At 36.7% G+C, this 23,719-nt stretch overlaps 2 protein-coding genes across 7 annotated transcripts in view; one reads left to right on the top strand and one right to left on the bottom strand.

The window, feature by feature from the left end:
* The window catches only part of PIK3C2G (phosphatidylinositol-4-phosphate 3-kinase catalytic subunit type 2 gamma), a 364,988-nt gene extending 356,961 nt beyond the window's left edge, over positions 1 to 8,027 (top strand). For all 5 annotated transcript variants that reach the window (XM_077870889.1, XM_077870892.1, XM_077870890.1 and 2 more), the window contains one exon: positions 989 to 8,027. In XM_077870889.1, the coding sequence (XP_077727015.1) occupies positions 989 to 1,141 (153 nt within the window). In that variant the 3' untranslated portion in view covers positions 1,142 to 8,027. The remainder of the gene's footprint in view (positions 1 to 988) is intronic.
* The window catches only part of PLCZ1 (phospholipase C zeta 1), an 82,713-nt gene continuing 60,671 nt past the window's right edge, over positions 1,678 to 23,719 (bottom strand). The window contains exons 13-14 of one of the 2 annotated variants that reach the window (XM_077870895.1): positions 19,332 to 19,474; positions 1,678 to 1,915 (exon numbers count right to left, since the gene is read on the bottom strand). In XM_077870895.1, coding sequence (XP_077727021.1) covers positions 1,904 to 1,915; positions 19,332 to 19,474 — 155 coding nt within the window. In that variant the 3' untranslated portion in view covers positions 1,678 to 1,903. The remainder of the gene's footprint in view (positions 1,916 to 19,331; positions 19,475 to 23,719) is intronic. The other variant, XM_077870896.1, reaches the window with a different exon arrangement.

The raw sequence follows: 23,719 nt of genomic DNA, 5'->3' as shown, positions 1-23,719 counted from the left end.
TTTTTCCTCTGCTTCTTTTTTACATATATAGAGAACTCTTCTTTCTGTCTTGTAGCTTGTCTATAAAAAGCAAGTTTGTAGCCGCATATGAAACTCCTTTCTAAATGTGTTCTAAGTAGTTTCCCTGGCAACCATGTTGGATTTATACACAGCTCTCCCCTCCCTTCATAATGGGTAACTAATTTCTTGATAGTACTACACTTTTGAAGTTTCTTTACTACTGTAGGCACCCGGTGGTAATGCCCATTGCTTACTTCCTGGATATTATAAAACACAGTTGAACAGATCCCTTTTTAGAAACTAGTTACTTACATGCCTAGCAAGTGAAAAAGAGCAAGACACAAAACTCTACATATAGCAAAATTACAGCTCAGATTCTTAAAAAGTAATTATATATGTAAAACAAAAAAAACACTGAAATGTTAACTATAATTATCTCCCAGGGGTGGAAATACAGATTTTCCTTCTTTTTTTTCATATTTAATAAGCATGTGTTTTTATAATTAAAAATTAAACCATTTTAAATAAAGTAAGCACAGAATGAATTCTTCAGATGTAGATGGAAATATTGTTATACTGCACTAAATTAACACAAGGAAATCTACTCTCCTCATTAGTCTTCAACAAAAAGAGATAGTGTTCAAGGTCCCATGTTGCACAGTAAATTCAAGGACAGTTAAAGGCGATGGGTATTTAAATTTCTTCCTAGAGAATAATTCACAGTCATATTAAATGTGGAATGGACGATTATTAATGGAATCAGAATAAATTCTAAGCTTCTTAGAGAAATATTCTGTGATCAAACTCCATTATGTTAGCAGAAACTTTAGCTTTCCAGAATTAGAGTTAGAAATGAAAGATTCTACATTAACCAATCTATTCCAAGCTAAATGATATTAACAGCTAAATATTTTTATTAAAAATAGTATCTTTAAATGTGCATTTAAGTATATCTGATTTATATTTTCATTATTCTATCCTTTTTTAGGTGGTGTATAATGAAGTCACAGAGCTCCGAGGACATGTCTTAATGCTTATCGTGAAGAGCAAAACTGTATTTGTGGGAGCAATTAACATCCAACTTTATAGTGTCCCTCTCAATGAAGAAAAATGGTACCCACTAGGAAACTGTATAATTTGACCATTTCTATCAACCAATGCATTATTCAATAGCTACTTATATCTTTTTCCATTCCTGGGCCTCTCTATCACAAGAGCAGGACATTTTTGTTGTCAAAGATAGCTTAGTGTACCAAGGACACAACATAAAGATATAAAAACTAGTCTTTATAGTTATATATTCTCTACTTGTGTTTCATTCTTTTCTTAGAATCTTATCTTCTTAATAAAATGTCAATTTATTGTGTAAAATTCAATATATAAAATAATAGCAGAACATTTCAATTTATCTTTTAAATCAAATATGTGTTCACATTTTTAAATTGTGTACCTACAGTTAAAGGCAACACTATTACTGTAGTTTCCAATACAGTAATAAATAAGACTCATCAATTAATTCAAGACCTAGCTATATCTCTAACAAATTTTTAAGCTTGAATTAAATATATATACCTACATTCTGACTTATAATCCTATTTATTGAGGAAATTAATAAGCCCAAGTTTTTTATCAGAAAAACAAAGGATAAATGCCTGAAATTCTTAAATCCAATTTTTGGAAGAAACTTCTTTGTAGTTTCTTTTCAATGTCAATCAATTAATCATCACTAGATTTCACCCTACTACAGGCATGATCACATTTTAAATTTCATTACCCCTTAACTCCAAAATGTCAAACTCTGAAACTCTCCCCTCTGATCAAATCCTCTTCTCTTTGCACATCAAGAATTTCCCTTAATTCTGAAGCTACTTCCATATCCATCATGACCGGAATAGACAATACTTCAGATTTCCACCTGAAAAATAAGTACAACTCAGTATTATGCCACATTCTTTAAGAGAACTCAAATAGGAGTTCTCTTTTAGTGCCTGCCATTTAAGTGACTAAAAAAAAAAAAAAAAAAAAGTTTAACTTTTGCTTTTTTTAATGCTTCACTGTGAATAAATTACAAAGTAACTTAAGCTCTTATATATGATCATCTACATAACCATATAACATGTAAAGGACTCTAAATCTATTCATTGAAAATATTTGAGTACCAGCCTACAAGAGGCAGAAAGGCAGAGCAGACAACTGTACTGAAAGGAAAAGTGATTCAGACACAACAGCAGGGCATAAGCAACACACACAGGATACTCTACTGAAGTGCCAGGTTCTGGTGAACAGGGGACACTGCACTGCAAGGCACTTCAGGACCTCTTCACCATGAAGTCACTACTTTCAAAAGCAGAAGATATTGCTGACTTTCTTAAAGTAGAGAAACAGAGATGTGGGCAAAATGAGGAGACCGAGAAATTTATCCAAAATGAAAGGATAATACAAGCCATAGCTAGACCTAAGCAAAAACAGATATAAGTAATGGCTGATAGAGAATTTAAAGCAATGATTAAAAGGATATTCACTGCACCTGAGAAAAGAATGGAAGAAATGAGTGAGACTCTTAACACAGAGATAAGGAATAACATAGTGGAGATAAAGGGCTCAATAAAACGAAATGAGAAATGCACTTGATGGAATGAACAGCAGGAGGGAAGAAGCAAAGTAACAAATTAGTGACCTGGAAGACAGAAATGAAAAGCAATGAAGTTGAACAAAAAAAAAGAAAACAGAATTATGCAAAATGAGAATAAGCTTAGGGATCACAGTGACTCCATCAAATGTAATAATATTCATATTATAGTAATCTCAGAAGAAGAGAGAGAAAAGGAAGCAGAAATTTTATTTGAAAAAATAATAGCTTAAAATTTCCCAAACCTGGAGAAAGAAAGAGATATCCAGATCATGGAGGCACAGAGAACGCCCATCAAAATCAACAAAAGCAGACCAAGACATAGTTGTAATTAAATTGGCAAAATAAAAAAAATAATAAAATAAAAAGAAAAAAATAAATAGGCAAATTATAGTAACCAAGAAAAGATTTTGAAAGCAGCAGGACAAAAGAAAACAGTAACTTACAAGGGAAAATCCCTAAAGCTAGTAGGAGATTTTTCCACAGAAACTGCAAGCCAAAAGAGAGGGGCATGATATATTCAAAGTGCTGAATGGGAAAAATCTGCAGCCAAGAATATTCTACCAGCAAGGCCAATATTCAGAACAGAAGAAGAGATAAAGAATTTCCCTCAACAAACAAAACCAAAAGGGTTCATGAACACTAAACGACCTGGCAAGAAATATTAAAGGGGACTCTGAGTGAAAGGGAGAGGCCAAAAGGGGCAGTATAAAGGTAGGAAACACAAAAGCAGTAAAAATGAATATTTCTTTAAAAAATCAGTCAACTCACAAAATAAAAGGATATAAAATACATACCTAAAACAGGAAGGAAAAGAGTAAAGAATGGGTTCAAACTTAAACACCATCAATTTAATATAGACTATATTGCACAAAAGAGATTATATACAAACATAATGGTAACCATAAATCAAAACTAATAAGTATGCAAAGGATAAAGAGAAAGAAATCCAAATATATCACTAAAGAAAATCAGCAAACCACAAAAGAGGAAAGACAGGAAAGGATCAGAGAAAATCTCCAGAAACAACCAGAAAACAAATAATAAAATGACAATAAATATATATCTATCAATAATTACTTTGAATGTAAATCAACTAAATACTCCAATCAAAAGACATAGGTGAAAAAAAAAAAAGACATAGGTGACAGAATGGATTTAAAAAAAAGAAAGATCCCCCTACATGTGGCTTACAAGAGATTCATTTTAGACCTAAAGATACTTGCATTTGAAATTAAGGGGATGGTGAAACATTTATCATGCAAATGGAGATCAAAAGAAAGGCAGAGTACCAATGCTTATATCAGACAAAATAGACTTTAAAACAAAGATTGGGGGATCCCTGGGTGGCGCAGCGGTTTAGCGCCTGCCTTTGGCCCGGGGCGCGATCCTGGAGACCCAGGATCGAGTCCCACATCGGGCTCCCGGTGCATGGAGCCTGCTTCTCCCTCTGCCTGTATCTCTGCCTCTCTCTCTCTCTGTGTGTGTGACTATCATAAATAAATAAAAAATTAAAAAAAAAAAAAAGATTGTAACAAAAGACAAAGAAGTACTTTATAGAATAGAGCAGACAATCCAACAAGAATATGTAATCATTGTAAATACTTATGCAACCAGTATAGAAGCACCCAAATATATAAAACAATTAATAACAAAGGAACTAATCAATAATAATATAATAATAGGAGTGGATTTTAACATCTCCCATCAATGGATAGATCATCTAAACAGAAAATCAGCAAGGAAACAATGGCTTTGAATGACACATGGGAACAGATAGATTTAACAGATATATACAGAACGTTCCGTTCTCAAACAGCAGACAACACATTCTTTGCAAGTTCACATGGAACTTTCTCCAGAAGAGATCACATATTAGCCCATAAAACAAGCTTCAACAAATTCAAGAATATTGAAGTCATACTATGCATCTTTTCTGACCACAAAACTATGAAACTACAAGTCAACCACAAGAAAAAAATCTTGAAAAACCACAAACACTTGGAGATTAAGTAAAACCCTATTAACAATCAATAGGTCAACCAGGAAATAAAAGAAGAAATAAAAAAATACATGGAAGCAAATGAAAATGAAAACACAATGGTCCAAAACCTTTGGGATGCAGCACGAGCGGTTCTAAGAGAGAAGTTTATAGCAATACAGCAATACCTCAAAAGGCAAGAAAATCTCAAACAACTTATCCTTACAGGAGATACAAAAAGATTAACAAACAAAATCTAAAATCAGGAAAAGAAAATAATAAAAACTAGAACAGAAGTGATATAGAAACTGGAAAAACAATAGAACAGATCAATGAAACCAGGAGCTGTTCTTTGAAAAAAAAAAATCAAGAAAATTTATAAGTCTCTCACCAAATTTATGAAGAAAGAAAGAAAAAGGCTCAAATAAATCACAAATGAGAAAGAAGAAATAGCAACCAACACCACAGAAATACAAATAATTATAAGATAATTTTATGAAAAATGATATGCCAACAAACTGGACAACCTAGAAGAAATGGATAAATTCCTAGGAACATATAAACTACCAAAACTGAAACAGGAAGAAATAGAAATTTTGAACAGATTGATAACCAGCAAAGTAATTGAATCAGGAATCAAAAAACTCCCCAAGGACAAAAGTCCAGGACCAAATGGCTTCACAGGTGAATTCTACCAAATGTTTAAAGAAGAGTTAATACCTATTCTTCTGAAACTATTCCAAAAAATAGAAATGGAAGGAAAAATTTCATATTCATTCTCTGAGGCCAGCATTACTCTGATTCCAAAGCCAGATAAAGACAGCACTAAAAAAAGAGAGCTAGAGGACATTATCCTTCATGTACATAGATGCAAATATTCTCAACAAAATACTAGCAAACCAAATCCAACAATATATATATAAAAAATCATTCACCATGATCAAATGGGATTAGTCCTGGGTTGCAAGGGTGGTTCAGTATTTGCAAATCAATTAACATGATATATCACATCAATAAGAGAAAGTATAAGAATCATATGATCATTTCAAAAGACACAGATAAAGCTTTTCACAATCCATTCATGATAAAACCCTTAACAAAGTAAGTTTATAGGGAACATACATCAACATAATAAAGGACCTAAATGAAAAACACATAACTACATCATCCTCAATGGAGAAAAAACTGAGAGCTTTTCCCCTAAGACCAGGAACAAGACTAGGACGTCCACCTTCACTTTTACTCAACCAACATAGTACTGGAAGTCCTAGTACTCACAACAAAAAGAAATAAAATGCATCCAAATCAGTAAGGAAGAAGTAAAACTTTCACTATTTATAGGTGACATGATTCTCTATAGGAAACCTGAAAGACCACCCAAAAACTGCTAAAACTGATCAATGAATTCAGTAAAATAGGATACAAAATCAACATACAGAAATCTGTTGCATTTTTATACAGCAATAATGAAGCAGCAGAAGGAGAAATTTTTAAAAATCCCTTTTACGATTGCACCAAAGATAATAAGATATCTAGGAATAAACCTAACTAAGAAGTGAAAGACTCGTACTCTAAAAATTATAAAACATGGATGAAAGAAATTGAAGACAACACAAAGAAATGGGAAACATTCCATGTTTATGGATTGGAAGAGCAAATACTATTCTATAGTGTCTAGGCAATCAAAGGCAAGCTAAATATTCAATGCAATCCCTATAAAAATACTACCAGCATTTCTCACAGAGCTAGAATAAACAATCCAAACGTTTGTATGGAACCACAAAAGACCCTGAATAGCCAAAGCAATCTTGAAAAAGAAAAGAAAAGCTGAAGGTATAATAATTCCAGACTTCAAGTTATATTTCAAAGCTGTAGTAATCTAAACAATATGGTAATGGCACAAAGGTAGACACACAAATCAATAGAACAGAATAGAAAACCCAGAAATCAACCCACAACAATATGGTCAACAAATCTTCGACAAAGCAGGAAAGAATACCATATCCAATGAGAAAAGGAGACTCTCTTCAACAAATGATGCTGGGAAAACTGGACAGCTACATACCAAAGAATGAAACTGGACCACTTTCTTATACCATACACAAAGATAAATTCAAAAATGGATTAAAGACCTATTGTGAGACCTGAAGCCATAAAAATCCTAGAAAAGAACTCAAACCATAAATAATCTCTTTGACATTGGCCATAGCAACTTCTTACTTGATGTCTCCTGAAACAAGGGAAACAAAAGCAAAACTAAACTATTAGGACTACATCAAAATAAAAACTTTTGCATGATGAAGAAAATAATCAACAAAACTAAAAGGCAACCTACAGAATGGGAAAAGATATTTGCAATTGAAATATCTGATAAAGGGTTGGTATCCAAAATACATAAAGAACTTATAAAACTCAATACCCTCAAAACAAATAATCCAATTATAAGTTGGGCAAAAGATATGAACAGACATTTCTCTGAAGGAGACAAACAGATGGCCAACAGACACATGAAAAGATTTTCACCTTCATTCATCATCAGGGAAATACAAATCACAACTCTAATGAGATATCACCTCCCACTTATGAGAATGGCTAAAACCAACACAACACACACACACACATACACACAAGCAGGTGTTAGTGAGGAATTGCAATCCCACTATTTGTGGGAATGTGAACTCATAAGCCACTGTAGAAACCAGTAGGGCATTTCCTCAAAAAGTTAAAAATAGAACTACCATGTGATCCAGCAATTGCCCTATTGGGTATTTACCCAAGATTTAAAACACTAATCCAAAGGGATACATACACCTCTATGTTTATTGCAGCATTATTTATATTAATAGCCAAGACTTGGAAATAGCCCAAGTGTCCATAGATTGATGAATGGATAAAGAAGATGTGGTATACATACATACATATATATGAATTCACATATATTTAAATATTTTACAATATTATATATAATTACAATATTATAATATATATTTTACAGCATGTATATAATAAATATAATATATATTTTATTGAGTTCATAACTCTTGCTATTTATGATGACATGGATGGAGCTAGAGTAAAATGCTAAGCAAAATGAGTCAGGCAGAGAGAAAGACAAATATGTCTTCACTTATATGTAGAACTTAGGAAAAAAAACAAGCAAAGGGAAAAAAGAGACAGATAAATAAAGAAACAGACAATTAATTGTAAAGAACAAATTATTAATATAGAGGATAAATTGATGGTTACCAGAGAGGAGCAGGGTGAGAGAGTGGCTTAAATAGGTGATGGAGATTAAGGAGTGCCTCTGTGATGAGCACCAAATGATGTATGGAATTGTTGAATTACTATATTGTACACCTGAAAGTAATATAATACTGTATATTAACTAACTGGAATTAAAATAAAAACTTAAAAATATTTGAGTGCCTGGTATGAATTAATGTGATCCCAATTTTTTTTTTTTTTATTCATGAAAGACAGAGAGAGGCAAAGACATAGGCAGAGGCAGGCTCCATGCAGGCAGCCCAATGCAGGACTCAATCTCAGGACTCCAGGATCACACCCTGAGCCAAAGGTAGATGCTCAGCCGCTGAGCCACCCAGGTGTCCCAATGTGATCCTATTTAAAATACATGATCATGCAAGTGAAGTAAGTCATCAATGCTGCTGGGCAATCACTCTGTATGTTCCGGGTCCCTTCACTCTCCCTTTCTGCTAGACAATGATTATAAGCTCTTCTCTCTGCTGAAACCCTAGCACTTTTTACTCTAATCCTCTCTTCCAGCTGATGTCTCCTACTTGACCTAGAAACTGGAATCAGTCAAAAGTCCTCTGCAGATTCCACTATGGCATCTGCCCACCTAGCAGATCATGTGTTCCACCTTCTTACAAATTACCATAGGAAAACTATCTGTGCTCCTGAGCAAAAACAACCTCTCAACTTGTACATGTGATTCCCAACCCCTCCCACCTATTCACAAAAGTTGCTGGAATTCTCTTTCTGCTTAAAAGCATAATTTCATCATTTGTTACCGAGGATAATTCTCTTCAGCAAATCATTATGTGCTATAAAAAAAAAAAAAAAACTACCAGCACCCTTCTTCCTCTTTTAAATACTTATCCACTGCCTATTCCTCTTGTAGCAAAACTCTTCAAAAACAGTTCTCTCTACTCTATCTACAGTTTCTTTGCTTGCATTTTTTTCTCAGACCCATTCAAGGAGGTATTTATCCCCAATACTTCACCAGAACTACTTTTATCAAGGTCTCTACTGACTTGCCCACAGCTAAATTGAAATCCAAAATCAATGTTCAGCCCTAATCTGATCGTATCTATCAGCAGTATTTGACACAATCAGTAACTCTGTCTTCCTCAGTATTCCTTCTTCACTTGGTTCCAGGACACCCACACCCTCTTGTGCTTTTCTTCTATAACATTGGTCACTCCTCAGTTTTCTGTACAGGAGCATCATCTTCTCCACAAATTCCAATGCCGTGGAGTAGAGCTCATTCCTGGGTCCTCTTCTTCATCATCCTTCACTAATGATCTCATCTATTCTCATTGCTGTAAATAACATTGTTTGCTGAAGATTCCCAGTTTTATAACTCCAGCCCAGATCCCCCTACCCACATTCTAGAGTTACTTATCCAAATGCCTATTGAATATTCCCCTTCAATATCTAATATCTCAAACTCAGTATGTCCAAAACTAGACTTTTGATCTTTTCCCCTCAAACCTGTTTTAAAGAGCAAAAATCGTGAAGTAATTGTTGATACCCTCCCCCTATCTTTCTCTGAATGAAATTCAGTCCATCAGAAATTCCTGTTGGCTCTACCTTAAAACATATCCCAAAGCCAACCACTTATCATTCTCCATCTATTACTATTCTGATTCAAGTTACCACTGTCATCTTTACCTCAAATTACTACAATCACCTTCTTCTAAATAGTCTCCCTGTTTCTATGTTTACCCTGTCCTCTTTCCTCAACACAGAAGCTAGAGAGATCATGTCATTCATCTGCTCAAAACTCTCCAGGAGCCACAAATCTCAGAGTAAAAGCCCAAACCTTTAAAATAACCTAAAAAGCCCTGTGTTTTCTAGCTTCCCATAAGCTACTCTGATTTTAACTCCCATTACATCCTCCTATTCTCACAGCACTCGAGCAACACTGGCCTTCTTTCTGTTCCCTGAGCACTCCAGGCACACTTCCACCCTGGATTCTTTTTTTTTTCTTTTAATTTTATTTATTTATTCATGAGACACACACACACACACACACACACACACACAGAGAGAGAGAGAGAGAGAGAGAGAGAGAGAGGCAGAGACACAGGCAGAGGGAGATGCAGGCTTCATGCAGACAGCCTGATGTGGACTCTATCCCGGGACTCCAGGATCACGCCCTGGGCTGAAGGCAGCACTAAACCGCTGAGCAACCCGGGCTGCCCTGTTTTTTTGTCTGTTTGGTTGGTTGTTTTTTTGTTTGTTTGTTTGTTTGTTTTTATTCATGAGAGACACAAAGAGAGAAAGAGAGAGAGAGGCAGAGACACAGGCAGAGGGAGAAGCAGGTTTCATGCAGGGAGCCTGAACCCTGGATTCTTTATCAGATATCTCCTTCTTTCCAAAAGGTGCTTTTGTCTCGTAAATCCACTTGCCAAACTCTGACCTTTTTCAAGTCTTGATCCAATGTTTCCAGCTCTGTCTGGCCTACACTGACCACTCTTTGTAATGTTGTAAACTGCCCTTTGCCCAGATAAACACCAGATCCTTTCCCCTCTGCTCTACTTTTTTCTTATGCACCTACCACCTTTGAACATGCTATACAATTTACTTCTTTTATTTATTATTTATGTTTTGTCTCCTTTCACTAAAAAATAAACCCTAAGACTATAAAGAAGTTTTGTTCACTGACAGTACAAGCTTAGATTCAAGCAAGAGGATCCTTGCTCTGGTGCCCTCACCATAGAGAACCTTCCTTCCTCTGGTTGTGTGTCACACCCAGAACCCTCATTCTAGACCACATCTCTGGTACCAGGACCCTAGAACTCCCTGCTTGAACAGATGTTGCAGGCTTCTTCTAAGGGCCCATTCATCTACTGCATCACTAGCATGAGCAATTCATAGACCCTAATGGTGGCCAAAGGGAGGCTGCCTGCAGGGTATATAGATGCAGCTTGAATGTGTCAGCTGGAGTGTCCACAGATGTGCATAAGGCATCCAGAGCAAAAGACAGATCAGGGCAGGAAGAAAAAGCAGGACACAGAAAAGTTTCCAGGAGAGGAGCCAGCCCTTTTCAGGCCACCATAATCTGACAACAATCTCTAAGAAGTTCAAGAATTCTAAATTAAAACCTGTCTTTCCAGGTGTTTATGAAGATGCATTTGTCACGATAGGAGAACAAAGCATATTGTATTTAACAGCTTGTTAGTTTTATTTATAACTTTTAAATTTAGGCAGATGGTATGTAGTTTTTATGGCTTGAATCATGTCTCCCCAAAATTCATATGCTGAATTCCTAACTCCCACCATAGAATGTGACCTTATTTAGAATAGGGTCCCTGCAGATGTAATTAGTTGAGATGAGGTCATACTAGAATAAGGTAGGCCCCTAATCCAATATGACTGATGTCCTTATAAAAGAGGGAAATATGGACACAAACTCATACACAGAAAGAACATCACATGAACATGAAGGTGGAGATTGGGGTGATGCACCCACAAACTAAGGAACACTAAATACTGCCAAAAAAACTCCCCAAAGCTGGGACAGAGGCATAGAACAAATTGTCAAGAGGAAGCAACCCTGCCAACCCCTATCTTCAGCCTCCTAGTCTCCAGGACAATGAGACAAAAAATATATAAATATCTATTGTTTAAGTCACTCACTTTGTGATACTTTGTTATGGCAGCGCTAGCTACCAAACACATTGGGTCTTCTTTTATTTTCCTGTTTCAGCCCCACAAATACCTGGCACATAATTGATGCCCAATAAGTATTTGTGATTGTTGCCAAAAGAAATGACTGAATGTCACACCAGCAAACAAGAAAAACACAAGGTAAAAAAAAAGAAAGAAAGAAAAACACAAGATCCCTAATGTTAATTTTCATCGATATAATGTTTTAAGGCTACTTCAGTCTTTTTTATAAATGTACTTTATTTGTTCCCTACAAGAAGTCTAATGAGATGGGAAAGGGAGGGATTATTATATCATTAGAGAGTAATAACATTCAAATGTCTCATCATAGCATCAACTTTCTAGGCAAATGAAATTTTAAATGGAATGTGTGTGTATGTGCATGTGTGTGAGAAACAGAGAGAAACAGAGAGATATTTTTTTAGGAGGGGAGGGGCAGAGAGAAAGAATCATAAGCAAGCTCCACACCCAGCATAGAGCTCAACACAGGGCTGAAATCATGACCTAGCCAAAATTACGAATCAGACACTTAACGGACTGAGCTACCCAAGCACCCCAAGAAAGGTATTGTTATTGGATATGAGGAACCTGACAATTGGCCACCTCCTCAACCCCCTCCCAAACCATCATTCTGATCTTAAAAATTCCTAAGAAACCTCCACAGAAAAGTAAGACATCTCAAAAAGCACAAGCTACAAGAATCTGAAGATCAGAGGTGCCTGGGTGGCTTAGTTGACTAAGCATCTGCCATCGGCTCAGGTGATAATCCCAGGGTTCTGGGATTGAGCCCTGTATCAGGATCCCTGCTCATCAGGGGAGTCTGCTTTACCCTCCCTCTGCCCTTCCCGCTGCCCCCACCCCCACTCATGCTCCTTTCTTTCTCTCAAACAAATAAAAATAAATCTAAAAGAAAGAAAGAAAAAGAAAGAAAGAAAGAAAGAAAGAAAGAAAGAAAGAAAGAGAAAGAAAGAAAGAAAGAAAGAAAGAAGAAAAAGAAAGAAGAAAGAAAGAAAGAAAGAAAGAAAGAAAGAAAGAAAGAAAGAAAGAAAGAAAAAGAGAAAGAGAAAGAATTTGAAGATCACAGATACAATGTAGTTACCAATAACAGTTAAGTAGCTGTGGTAGCAGAGACCCACTTCCAGCAAGCATAGTTCAAGGTCTGGATTTGATTCCCAGAGGGAATGGGTTATTGGGAGGTTTCCACCATTTATATATTACCCAGGCCTAAAGTGAAGAATTGAAAGTACATGGGAGCAAGGCTAGTGACTAAAGCAATTGTTCAGCAATTTCGGCCCTCATATTGCAACACACATGGCACAAATTAAGATATATTTTATTTCCTAGCATGGGATCTTGTATGCTCTGAAAATATTTTAGTTGAAATAATTAAATCTAAGGTTTTTTCTTCATAAATAATGTTGGGGCCATCCGTGCATTGACAGAGAAGTTTCAGGGGACCAAAACACACTGCTTAGACTTTAGGCTTTGTTAGGTGTAGGCCATGTGAATTTATTAATCTTGGTAGTTTGTAATGGCTTATATTGCATCAAATGACTGGTTTTTAACATTAAAAGGATGTAGCATTAAACCTTAGGCATTCATGAATACAGACCACAGAAGATTTAGTCCCTGGAATGACACAGACTATAAGGAAAGGCAACCTTTTTTAATTTTCTTAAATAAGATTTGTAAGCATTAGGTGATAAAAGAACATTGGCAGAGAGCCTGAGTTAGTTAAGCATCTAACTCTTGATTTCAGCTCAGGTTGTGATCTCATGGTTTGTTAAGACTGAGCCCAGAAGGCAGTCCTCTTCTCTCACTCTCTTCCCCCACATGTGCACACATGCACATGCTCTCTCTCTAACTCTCTCTGTCTCTCTCTCTCTCAGTAAATAAATAAACCTAAAAAAAGAAGAAGAAGAAGAAGATTGGCTATTTTCTTTAATGGATTTCTTAGCCAGATCTCTAATACTAGGACAGAAATTTGAATAGCGGCTGAATTCAAAATGTGCTACAAATTTTAGTGGAATTACAGCTTAAAATTCCTAGCTCCAGACACTAATATGCCTACTATATCACCTACCCCAAATTGCGTTCTTCTGTATGTGTATGTGCACTATTTTGAAATGAACTTATAGTGACAGAGCAATGGAGGAGACAAAACCAAACTTAAATTCATGTGGTGTGCCCATTAGACCTCCATTACTTCAACAAAACAGTCTCAGGTAGACTCTGCATTTGATCATTAAAGAAACTCTGGTTATTAGAGCTCAGAGGTTCAAACTATGGCTGCAGTCATACAAAAGAATGTTGATTGTATTAATATTTAAATCAAAAGGACTGAGGACTCTTTTTATAAAGAGAATATGCCCTCTTCCTAGGCTACGGTCGAAAAATAACTGACTGATGTTATTAAATGCCCCAAAATTGAGAAAGCAATTTAAAGGCCCTGTCAGCCTATAGCTCTGAAATTCTGATTTTCCCCAGGAATCAAGAAGAAATTGGAGTAGCTTAAATAGGTGCCTTATTTCTTACCATCAGAACAAGGGTAATAGAAGAAGGAAAGTAAAATAGAAGATGTCAAACTGAGTAGTAATGAGAAAGATATTTCCTTAAAAGAAATATTGAGATCTTAAAACATAGGCTGGGCAGATATGATGGAGAAATGAAACGCTAAGAGCCGGGAAAAAGAACTACAAAGTTAAAAAGGTGACAACGCTCAAGTCTAACTTCTCTGAAGGAAGGTGATAGAAAAGGGCAACATATTTCAGTTGTTACCAGTTCAGAAAGGAAGACTGGTACCTAAAAAAAAATCAATCAGATAAAAAGAGGAAATGCCTTAGAGAGCAGTATAATGACATCCTGGAGAGAACTAAGATCAGAAAAAATTTTAAAAGATTCCTCTTAAAGCAACAGCGTTTTGCAAGAAAAACTGGCAAATCATCCCTTAAAAGCTAGGATGGAGCAGTAAAAGTGGTTAAGAAAATCTGGTCAGGGGCACCTGGGTGGTTCAGTGGTTGAGCATCTGCCTTTGGCTCAGAGTATCATAGCGGGGTCCTGGGATCAAGTCCTGCTTGGACCCCACAGGGAGCCTGCTTCTTCTCCCTCTGCCTATGTCTCTGCTTCTCTGGGTCTCTCATGAATAAATCAATCTTTAAAAAAGAAAATATGATCAGATTTGAAAGGGGAAATCCCAGGAAGATAGGGGCAAATGACTGCAAGAACTATTGTGTGACATTCAGAATAGAAGTATTGCCAAGTGGGTGGCATATTTGGAAAACATATTTGGAAAATTTATGGAACTGCTACTCTAATAAAGGAAAATTAGGCAAAGGAAGAACTTACTAAAAGGAAGTCAGACAAGATGATTACCGGTGAATACTTGACCTGGAACACATGTTGGTCTAAGAGGAATATTATCTTATAGGTGGGACTGCCCTACTCAAAAGGGTCAAGATAGTCAAGATATATTTGAAGCGGTTGTGTGACAAACATGGAAACTCACTGACTTCATCTTTCTCAAGGCAAAACTTTGAGAGTAGAAAGTTAGAAATACAAATATCTGGGCCAGAGGGCAAAGGGAAAAAGGCACTGGGGTTCAGGAAACAATGTTGTCCCTCCGTGAGCTAGAGAAGTAAAGAAGCCAAAAGAAGAAGCTGAATACAAAGTTACAAACCCAGCTGAAACTATCTGAAAAGAATAAGAATATGGAAACAAGAAAAGGAAAAACAATACCAGAGACTTTAACCTAAGAAAATACTATTCAAGGTGGCTCAGTCAGTTAAGCGTCTGCCTTCATCTCAGGTCATGATCCCAGGGTCCTGGGATGAGATCTCTGCTGCCCAGGGAGTCTGCTTCTCCCTCTGCCCCTCCCCCCACTCACTCCCACGCTTGCACGCTCTCTCTCTCCCCCCAAAAAAGGTTTTTTTTTTAAAGAACGAAGAAGGGATCCCTGGGTGGCGCAGCGGTTTGGCGCCTGCCTTTGGCCCAGGGCATGATCCTGGAGACTCGGGATCGAATCCCACATCGGGCTCCCGGTGCTTGGAGCCTGCTTCTCCCTCTGCCTGTATCTCTGTCTCTCTCTCTCTCTCCGTGTGACTATCACGAATAAATAAATTTAAAGAAAAAAAATGTAGAAATGTTTTTAAAAAAAATAAAGAACGAAGAAAAACACATAAAATTTAAACCTGAGGAAAGACAGTGTTTTCAAGATTAGATGGCAAAAACATTAATCATCACTAGACTCCTATTGTTTATAGACATCAAGCACAGCCTCAGGTAAGGGATCTGTGGCCAGGGATCCTCCTGCTGAAATAAATGTGGTGATGGGGATAAAGATATTCCCTAGGACATGGAGTCAACTGGAAGAGTTCCCAGTGACTAAGGTTGGGATAGGTTGAGCAAGAAGTATTAGATTGTATAATGTAGGGGATCCCCAGGTGGCTCAGCAGTTTAGTGCCACCGTCAGCCCAGGGCCTGATCCTGGAGACCCGGGATCGAGTCCTGCGTCAGGCTCCCTGTGTGGAGCCTGCTTCTCCCTCTGCCTGTGTCTCTGCCTCTCTCTGTATCTCTCATGAGCAAACAAATCTTTAAAAAAAAAATATTGTACAATCTAATTGCCCAAAGTTTAAAATAGTTACCCATGAGAAACGAACTAGGGGTGGTGGAAGGGGAGGAGGGCGGGGGGTGGGAGTGAATGGGTGACGGGCACTGGGGGTTATTCTGTATGTTAGTAAATTGAACACCAATAAAAAATAAATTTAAAAAATAAAAAAATAAAAAAAAAAAATAAAATAAAATAAAATAGTTACCCATGAGTCTGTATTGATATGAATGACTACATGAATAAACAGGGGGAAAGACACAAATCTCCAATGCAGAAGAATTCTAAATAATTTATCCAGTTATTCTGCCTTCTAGAAGGTGAAATTTAACTACCATTTCTTTAGATGAGGGTTGGGCATAGTGACTTCCTTCCAAAGAAGATGGTATGGAAAATGGGAAGAAAAATAGCTTTACAGTGGAGAAATTTGACAAACACTAACTCAAAGGTAATGAAGGTCAATATCAACAGTGAAAAATTATGTTGACAGTGTGTAAGATTTGATGAAAATGACCTCTGAGTTCTTCCTTCCAAAAACTCATAGCCTCAGTCTAATCACGAGAAACATGAGTTAAACCCAATTGACATATATTGTACCAAATACTTGACTGGTAATTCTCAAAACTGTCAAGTTCATCAAAAAAAAAAGAATGCCTGACAAACTGTCACAGCCAAGAGGAGCCTCAGGAGACATGACTTGTAAATGTAATGTGTAACCTAGATGGGACTCTAGAACAGAAGAATGATATTAGGAAAAAAACTGAAGAAATTTGAATATAGAATGGACTTTAGTTAATAATAGTGAATCAATACTGGCTCATTATTGCAACTAATACAAGATATTAACAACATTGGTGGAGAGGGACAGCAGCAAAAATGATGAAGTAGGGAACTCCAAAGATCCATCTCTTCACAAATCCCCCCAAAAACAGCAAATAAAGTGGAAAAACTGTCAAAACCAACTTTATTGGAATTATGGAAACAAATCAAACTTTACAGAAAAAAAAAAAGGATGCTTAATCAAAAGAAAAGTAAATTTTGATAACAGAGTTTTGTGGCTTTTAAATTACCCTAGTCCTATACCCCACTCCCCAGTTTAGTGGCCCCATTAAAGACAGTAGCTCACATTCCTGGTATAGGTTCCTAATGTGGGAGGAAGCAGAATAGATCTTGTTTTAAATGAACTGTGGTTATTTTGACCTGTCTGGTGTTCCCTGAAGGACTAGCTCTAAGGGCTTGTCTTTATTTCACCTAAATTAGAACTCTCCCAGGGCTGAGGTGGCTGTCCAGGGAACATTTGTTGAAAACATTCAAGAGCAAATGTCTTAGCCCTGCTGCTGGGGATAAGATATAATAATTGGGCAAACAGTAGACAAACTGAAATGCCTAGAAAGAAAGGCTAGGGAATGAGATAATTTGGAGAACAAGGGCTTTTAAAAGCTTTCATAGATCCCTAGAAACCTCTAAGACCACACACATGCCCAGAGCAGAAGCGCGTTCAGATAAGACCACTGAAAGGCACAAAGGTCTCACCCCTTGCTGACCTCCAGGCTCCATGCAACAAGAAGTGAAGGCAAAGGCAAAGTTTAGCTTTCTTGCTAAGCGTTGAAGGCATCTCCTAACATATACACAGAGCCCATATACCAAGACCAGAAGGATTTTTTAAACTTAAAAAAAATGGATCCCAGTAGTTTGAGGAAATTTCTGGCAAATCATTAATTGACCACCAAGTATACAGAACAGGGACTTCAGTAAAGATACACAATAAAGAATACAAACTACTAAACACTAGTTCAGAAAATTCACTAAACAAACAGCTACTGCAAGAAGCAGCAGCAACAAACTTCAAAGAAAAGGGGAAATCTGGTTTCCAGAGTTGTCACATTATAATATTCAAGATGTCCAAACTTCAGCAAAAAATTATAAGGAATGCAAATAAACAAGAAAGTATGTGCTATACACAGGGGAAGAAAAAGAAAGTAATAGAAATTGTCCCTGAGAAATCCTAGTCATTGGAGTTAGTAGACAGACTTAAAAAAAAAAAAAAAGGTTTTAAATATGCTCAAGTTGCTGAAGGATATCACATACAAAGAACTAAAGGAAACTATAAGGAGGATACCTCACTAAATAAAGAATATCAATAAAGAGATAATACGAAACAGACAACCAGGATTTGGCAGAGTTTGCTTTTTTTTTTTTTTTTTAATCTTCAGACATTGTTGCCTTTGCCTTGCTTTGCCTTTGCTTTCGCCAACCTCCTTATTCATGAACTCCTGTAGTGAGAAACGGGGGGGGGGGGGGGGGGGGGGGGGGGGGGGGGGACGAATTAACATTTGCTGAAGATCTGTATGCATAAGGCACTCTACTCTACCATAGTACATGATTTAGTCTTCAAAAAACTCATGATAAGCAATGGTATCTCCATTAAAAAAGAGAGAGAGAAAGAAATCTCAAGAAAGCTAAGACATATTTTTGAACCCAGTAGTCAAATCCAGTTCTGGCTTGAATTCAAGTCCATGCAATTTCTACCATCCCACTTTGCTTGAAGATGAGGGACTCACCCTCAAGTCTACCAGATTCCTTTCCTAGGAAGGAACAGTACAGTCCTAGCCAACAGTACATGGTGGGGAGTTGGGTGGGGATCTGGGATGCACTTGGATCCTGAGGAGGAATAGAAGGGATGGAAAAAGTATTTAGCTAAGGTCTACCTTTAGGAGATAACACCCAAGAGAGAATCAGATTTCTGATGTCATCAAAATTAATATCTAGCATCTTTTACTGGTAATTATGCTTTTAAAAAATCAACAAAAAATCCTGTCTCTCAGTCTCAAGCTGTTTTATCAGAAACTTTCCCCTCCACCTCCTCATTATCGTAACCTCCTATGTCTCTCACGGACTAGTGCATAGTGGTATTTGAGAGAACAACAACCATACCCTTCAATAATGTCCTCTACAGAACATCACCTTAAAGATGTTATTTCTTAAGAAGAAAGACACATAAAATGTTTCTATAATAGATCTCTATTCACGAAAAAGTTCCCCACTGATAATAATTCCTTGGAGAGTTGGAGAATCTAAGAAAACATCTTCGCCACTTTACCAGTTTACTAAGCACCAACTGAGGTGATTTAAATGAAGAACATTTGAGAGGAAAACCTTGCTCATCTCTTGGGAACTAGTTGGAGCCTGACCTACATACTTACAGCGTCAAAATTACTCCAGGGGGACAGGACAGGAGCAGCACTAGCACTTGCCACTCGTGGAACATCAGGGCTGCAGCCTTCCTCAAGGAAGCCAGGAGTACTGGACCACCATCTTCCAAAACACTGAAGACAAGACCTACATGCTGGGGAAGCCCACAGATGTTAGTTAGTGTAAGTCATCTCCCTTCTGCGAGGCTCTTCTCGCTGCAGATCAACTCGTTACCAGCCCACAGAGGGAGATTTGTCACTCTCTGGGTAGAAGCGCTCAAACCCCAAGGCTATGCTTGCTGTCCAGGGATGCTGCCGGCAGACAAGTGTTGAAGGCCTGTCCCTGCTCTGATCCACATCTACTCATTCATCAGAACACACAAGTGCAGAGGGAGGCCGAGCAAGAAATTCTGACTAATCTTTTTCATAGATTTTCAATTACAAATGTGAACAGAGACCAAAAAAAAAACAAATCATTTGACACAGGAGAAAAATAATAATAGAGAAACTCCAGGGGAGTAATCAGAGCAACTTCTCCTTTTGAAAAAAAAAAAGCTAATGCAAACATGATGATCACAGTGACAATAGCCAATAAATATATGGCACTTATGTTTCAGGCACTGTCTCAAATTCTTCACATACATCTGTTAATTTAATCCTTCTAACAATGATCATCATCTTGATTCCCCTGATGTGAAAACTAGAAAGCAAAAAAAAAAAAAGTTGAGTTATTTGCCCAAGGTCCCACAGCAAGTAGGTAGCAGAGGCTATAAACCTAAGAAACCAAGTGCCAGAATTTATCCTCTTAATCACTGGGCTATATTCCCTTTCAATTATGCTTACAGCTATTTTTTTCATCCTTATTATGTGTCAGGGACAGTAGTAAACATGTTACATATTTTATTTAACTTTATAATAAATCTGTTTGGTAGAAATTATCCTCATTTTCTAAAAATCTAATTCATGGGGAGAAGTAGCAGAATGGGCAAAATAGGGAAAGGGAATTAAAAGGTACAAACTTCTAGTTATAAAATAAACAATATATAGCATAGGAAATGTAGTAACAATATTGTAACAACTTGGTATGGTGACAGATCACAGTGATCACCGCTTAATGTATATAAATGTTGAATCACTATGTCATCGCACACCTGAACTTACTTTAATATTGTATTTCTACTACTCTTCAATAGAAATAATGTTTAAAAATTAAAATAAAGGGGGTCAGACTGGGTTGGCGCACACACACAAACACACACACACAGATATAACTGCTATTCTCAGCAAGATCTAGAGGATATTGTCTTAGCTCAGGCTGCTAGAATAAAATAGCACAGACTGAAAGACTTAAAAAACAGACATTTGTTTCTCACAATTCTAGAGGCTGGGAAGTCCATGGTCAGGGTGCCAATAGATTCAATTCCTGGTGAGAGCTCTCTTCCTGGCTTGAGGAATACTACCTTCTCTTTACATTCTTATGTGGTGGAGAGAACAGCTTTTGTGACCCTTCCTCCTCTTATAAAAGCACAAATCCCATCATGGTGGCTCTGACCTCATGACCTCATCTAATCTTCATTACCTACCATAGGCCTACCTCCTAATACGATCACAGTGGGGGCTAGAGCCTCAACATGGGAATTTTGGGGTGATGCAAACATTCAGTACATAACAGAACAATAAATAGAGATATGCTACTTTAAAACAAGATCAACATAAAAGGAAAGTGTTTTGGGGAATAACGTTTTTCAAAAGTTATCCTATGCCTGATTGCTACATTTCCACAATTACAAAACTTACACACAAAACACACACACTCAACACAAAGAATGGACACTGCCAAAAAATCAAATTATTGATTTGGACAGGTCAGTTGTCTTTGTTACTGAGAACTGGAAGTGAACTTAAAGATTATTTGGTCCAGAAACCTCCTTTTAAAAAGGAGTAAATTAGCAATGAGAGGGAAAGGGCCTACCAAAGACTTCAAAATATTATTTTGAACACATTTCTTAACCTCTTTAACTTTTAGTGTCTTTATCTACAAAATCTCCAGGGATTGCTACCAAGGTTAAACTAGTTAATGCGTATGAAACATTTAGCACAACACTTGGAGTATTGTTAGTACACAATATATGTCTTTATTGCTACTATTATCATCACCATTATTATCATCATCATCATTGGTGGTAGACATGATCTCCTCACGTCCAATCCACTATTCTTTTACATTATCACTGACCAATTTTAAGTATATTTTTCTGTAATACTCCAAAATACCAAGGTTTATATCGTCAGTCAAACATTCTTTTAAATGTACTCTTTTACTCAGTCAAATCAGAAAGCTCTCACATGGGAAAATCACTTAAAAAAACACATTTTATAGTTATATAGATACATATATGTAAGGATAAAATTAAACAACGTGTATGAAAACGTTTTATAAACTGCTAAGTGCCATCCAAATAAGATATGCATTGTCTTATTGGATTGGACCACGATAGAATGAGGAGGGCTGGGAAGAGACACATAAGAGAAGATGACATAATAATTAACATCATGTCCTTTCTGTGGAATAACGGATGGTGTATGAGTCAGCATAATGGAGGAAGGTTGAAACCAAGAAAGGCAGAAGTGAGGCCAGCATTCTAGAGCTATACCCATGGGTTGGGGTAGGACCCAACCCATAAGGTTACATCAATTTAAATTAATTAAAATAGAACAAAACTACAAATTCAGTTCCCCTGTGACACTAGCCTCATCACCAGTGATGAATAAGCCCATTCATCTGGTGGCTTCCCTACTGAGCAAGAGGTACAGAATAATTCTCTCACAGCAATCCTATGGGACAGCACAGCTCTAGAGAAATGAGCGAAAGGAGATTTGGATTATTTTTCAAAATACAAAAAAAGAATAAAAGTGATTATTTGATACCATGGTGTATCATGATTTATAACTTTATAGTTTTTACATAATTAACATATATCACTTCAAAAAACTGTTTTTGCGTCACAATCTTTTAATAAGAAAATACAACTGTCACTTCATTCACTGTCTTTTAATGAGAAAATAATGCTGGCATCTTGTTTTTAGTTCTCAGCACATTTGTTACTTACTGTCTCTCCTGTAACAATCCATTTCTAGTTCAGAGGCTCAATCTTCATTGCCCATCTAGCCAAAAACTTTGTTGAATTAAGTTAGGCTTTCAATTGATTGTCTCTTGCTTTTTTACTCATTATTGCTGTGTGCTAGCCCCCTCATTTCTCAATGGATCATTTAATATGTTATCTCTGATCATGTAAGTTTTAATACAGAATTTGGAATCAGGTCAAATACCTTGACAAAGAGGGAAACATATAAATCCCGAGTAAACAGACTATATAAAAAATATGTTGTAGCATTTAATTTACTTTTAACATTCCCTATGCTGGAAGCTGATTTCTATTCCTACAATGCTCCACACTTGAATGAATATAAAAGAAAATCAGAATATTTCTTTTAATTCTTTGACATTTTATTTTCTGACTCTGACTCCCTTACAGACCAGAAACCCAGAGAAGCAAGTCTCACTGAGGACCGCCACCACTCCAAGGTGACCTCATTGGGAAGAACCAGAGAAGGACATACACTGAGCTCATTTCTCTCTCTTCGATCCCCTGGCACACTTCTCCTCACAGCCTTTGCATTTCTAAGTAGTCCTCAGATTATGCTATTGAACTAGTTTGAGGACCATACTTAGAAAGCCCTGCATTCAGGTAAACTGAAGAGCTTTTTAAAATCCCAGTGCTCAAGCAATGCCACACCAATTTTATCAGAATCTCTGAAAATATTTTTTTAATGTTCTGAAGGACTCCAGTGTGCAGATAGGTTGAAAACCACTAGTCTAGACTAAGAACAAAAGTAATTATTCGGGTATTTCAAATAGATCTAAAAAATTCAAGCACAAGTCTATCCTTTGTTTTGTTTTAAATATCCATAATTCATTAACCTCAGAATAAAAAACATAATACATACATATGAGTGTGTGTGCACATGTATGTGTGCTTATATATGTGGTGCATGTGTATATTTGTGTGTGCATAAATTAATTTTAATAGACCTCCTGAAGAGATTAGTTAACATTTAAAAAACTCTAATGAGGAATATACATCCCAAAGGTGACTATTTTATGGGCTTCAAATATCCCTGCCTGTAGCTAGAGTATGTCAATTAGCATAAGGGATATTAGAAATAGTGTTCATTGGTTAAAAGAGTAGTGTTCAGTATATGTGAGCTGGCCACAAACATTGTACAAGCAACTCCATGCAAGCTTCTCTCACATCCAGCACCCCAGAATCTAGAATAGCACTCTCTGCTTAGCACTCCACTCCATCTAGTGTCCCCCAATCTCAGGAAGCTTATATCAC

The sequence above is a fragment of the Canis aureus genome, chromosome 25 (genome assembly GCF_053574225.1).
Source record: "Canis aureus isolate CA01 chromosome 25, VMU_Caureus_v.1.0, whole genome shotgun sequence".
Classification (NCBI taxonomy): domain Eukaryota; kingdom Metazoa; phylum Chordata; class Mammalia; order Carnivora; family Canidae; genus Canis; species Canis aureus.
Note: the sequence above shows the minus strand (reverse complement) of the source record. Positions and strands in the feature narration are given on the sequence as shown.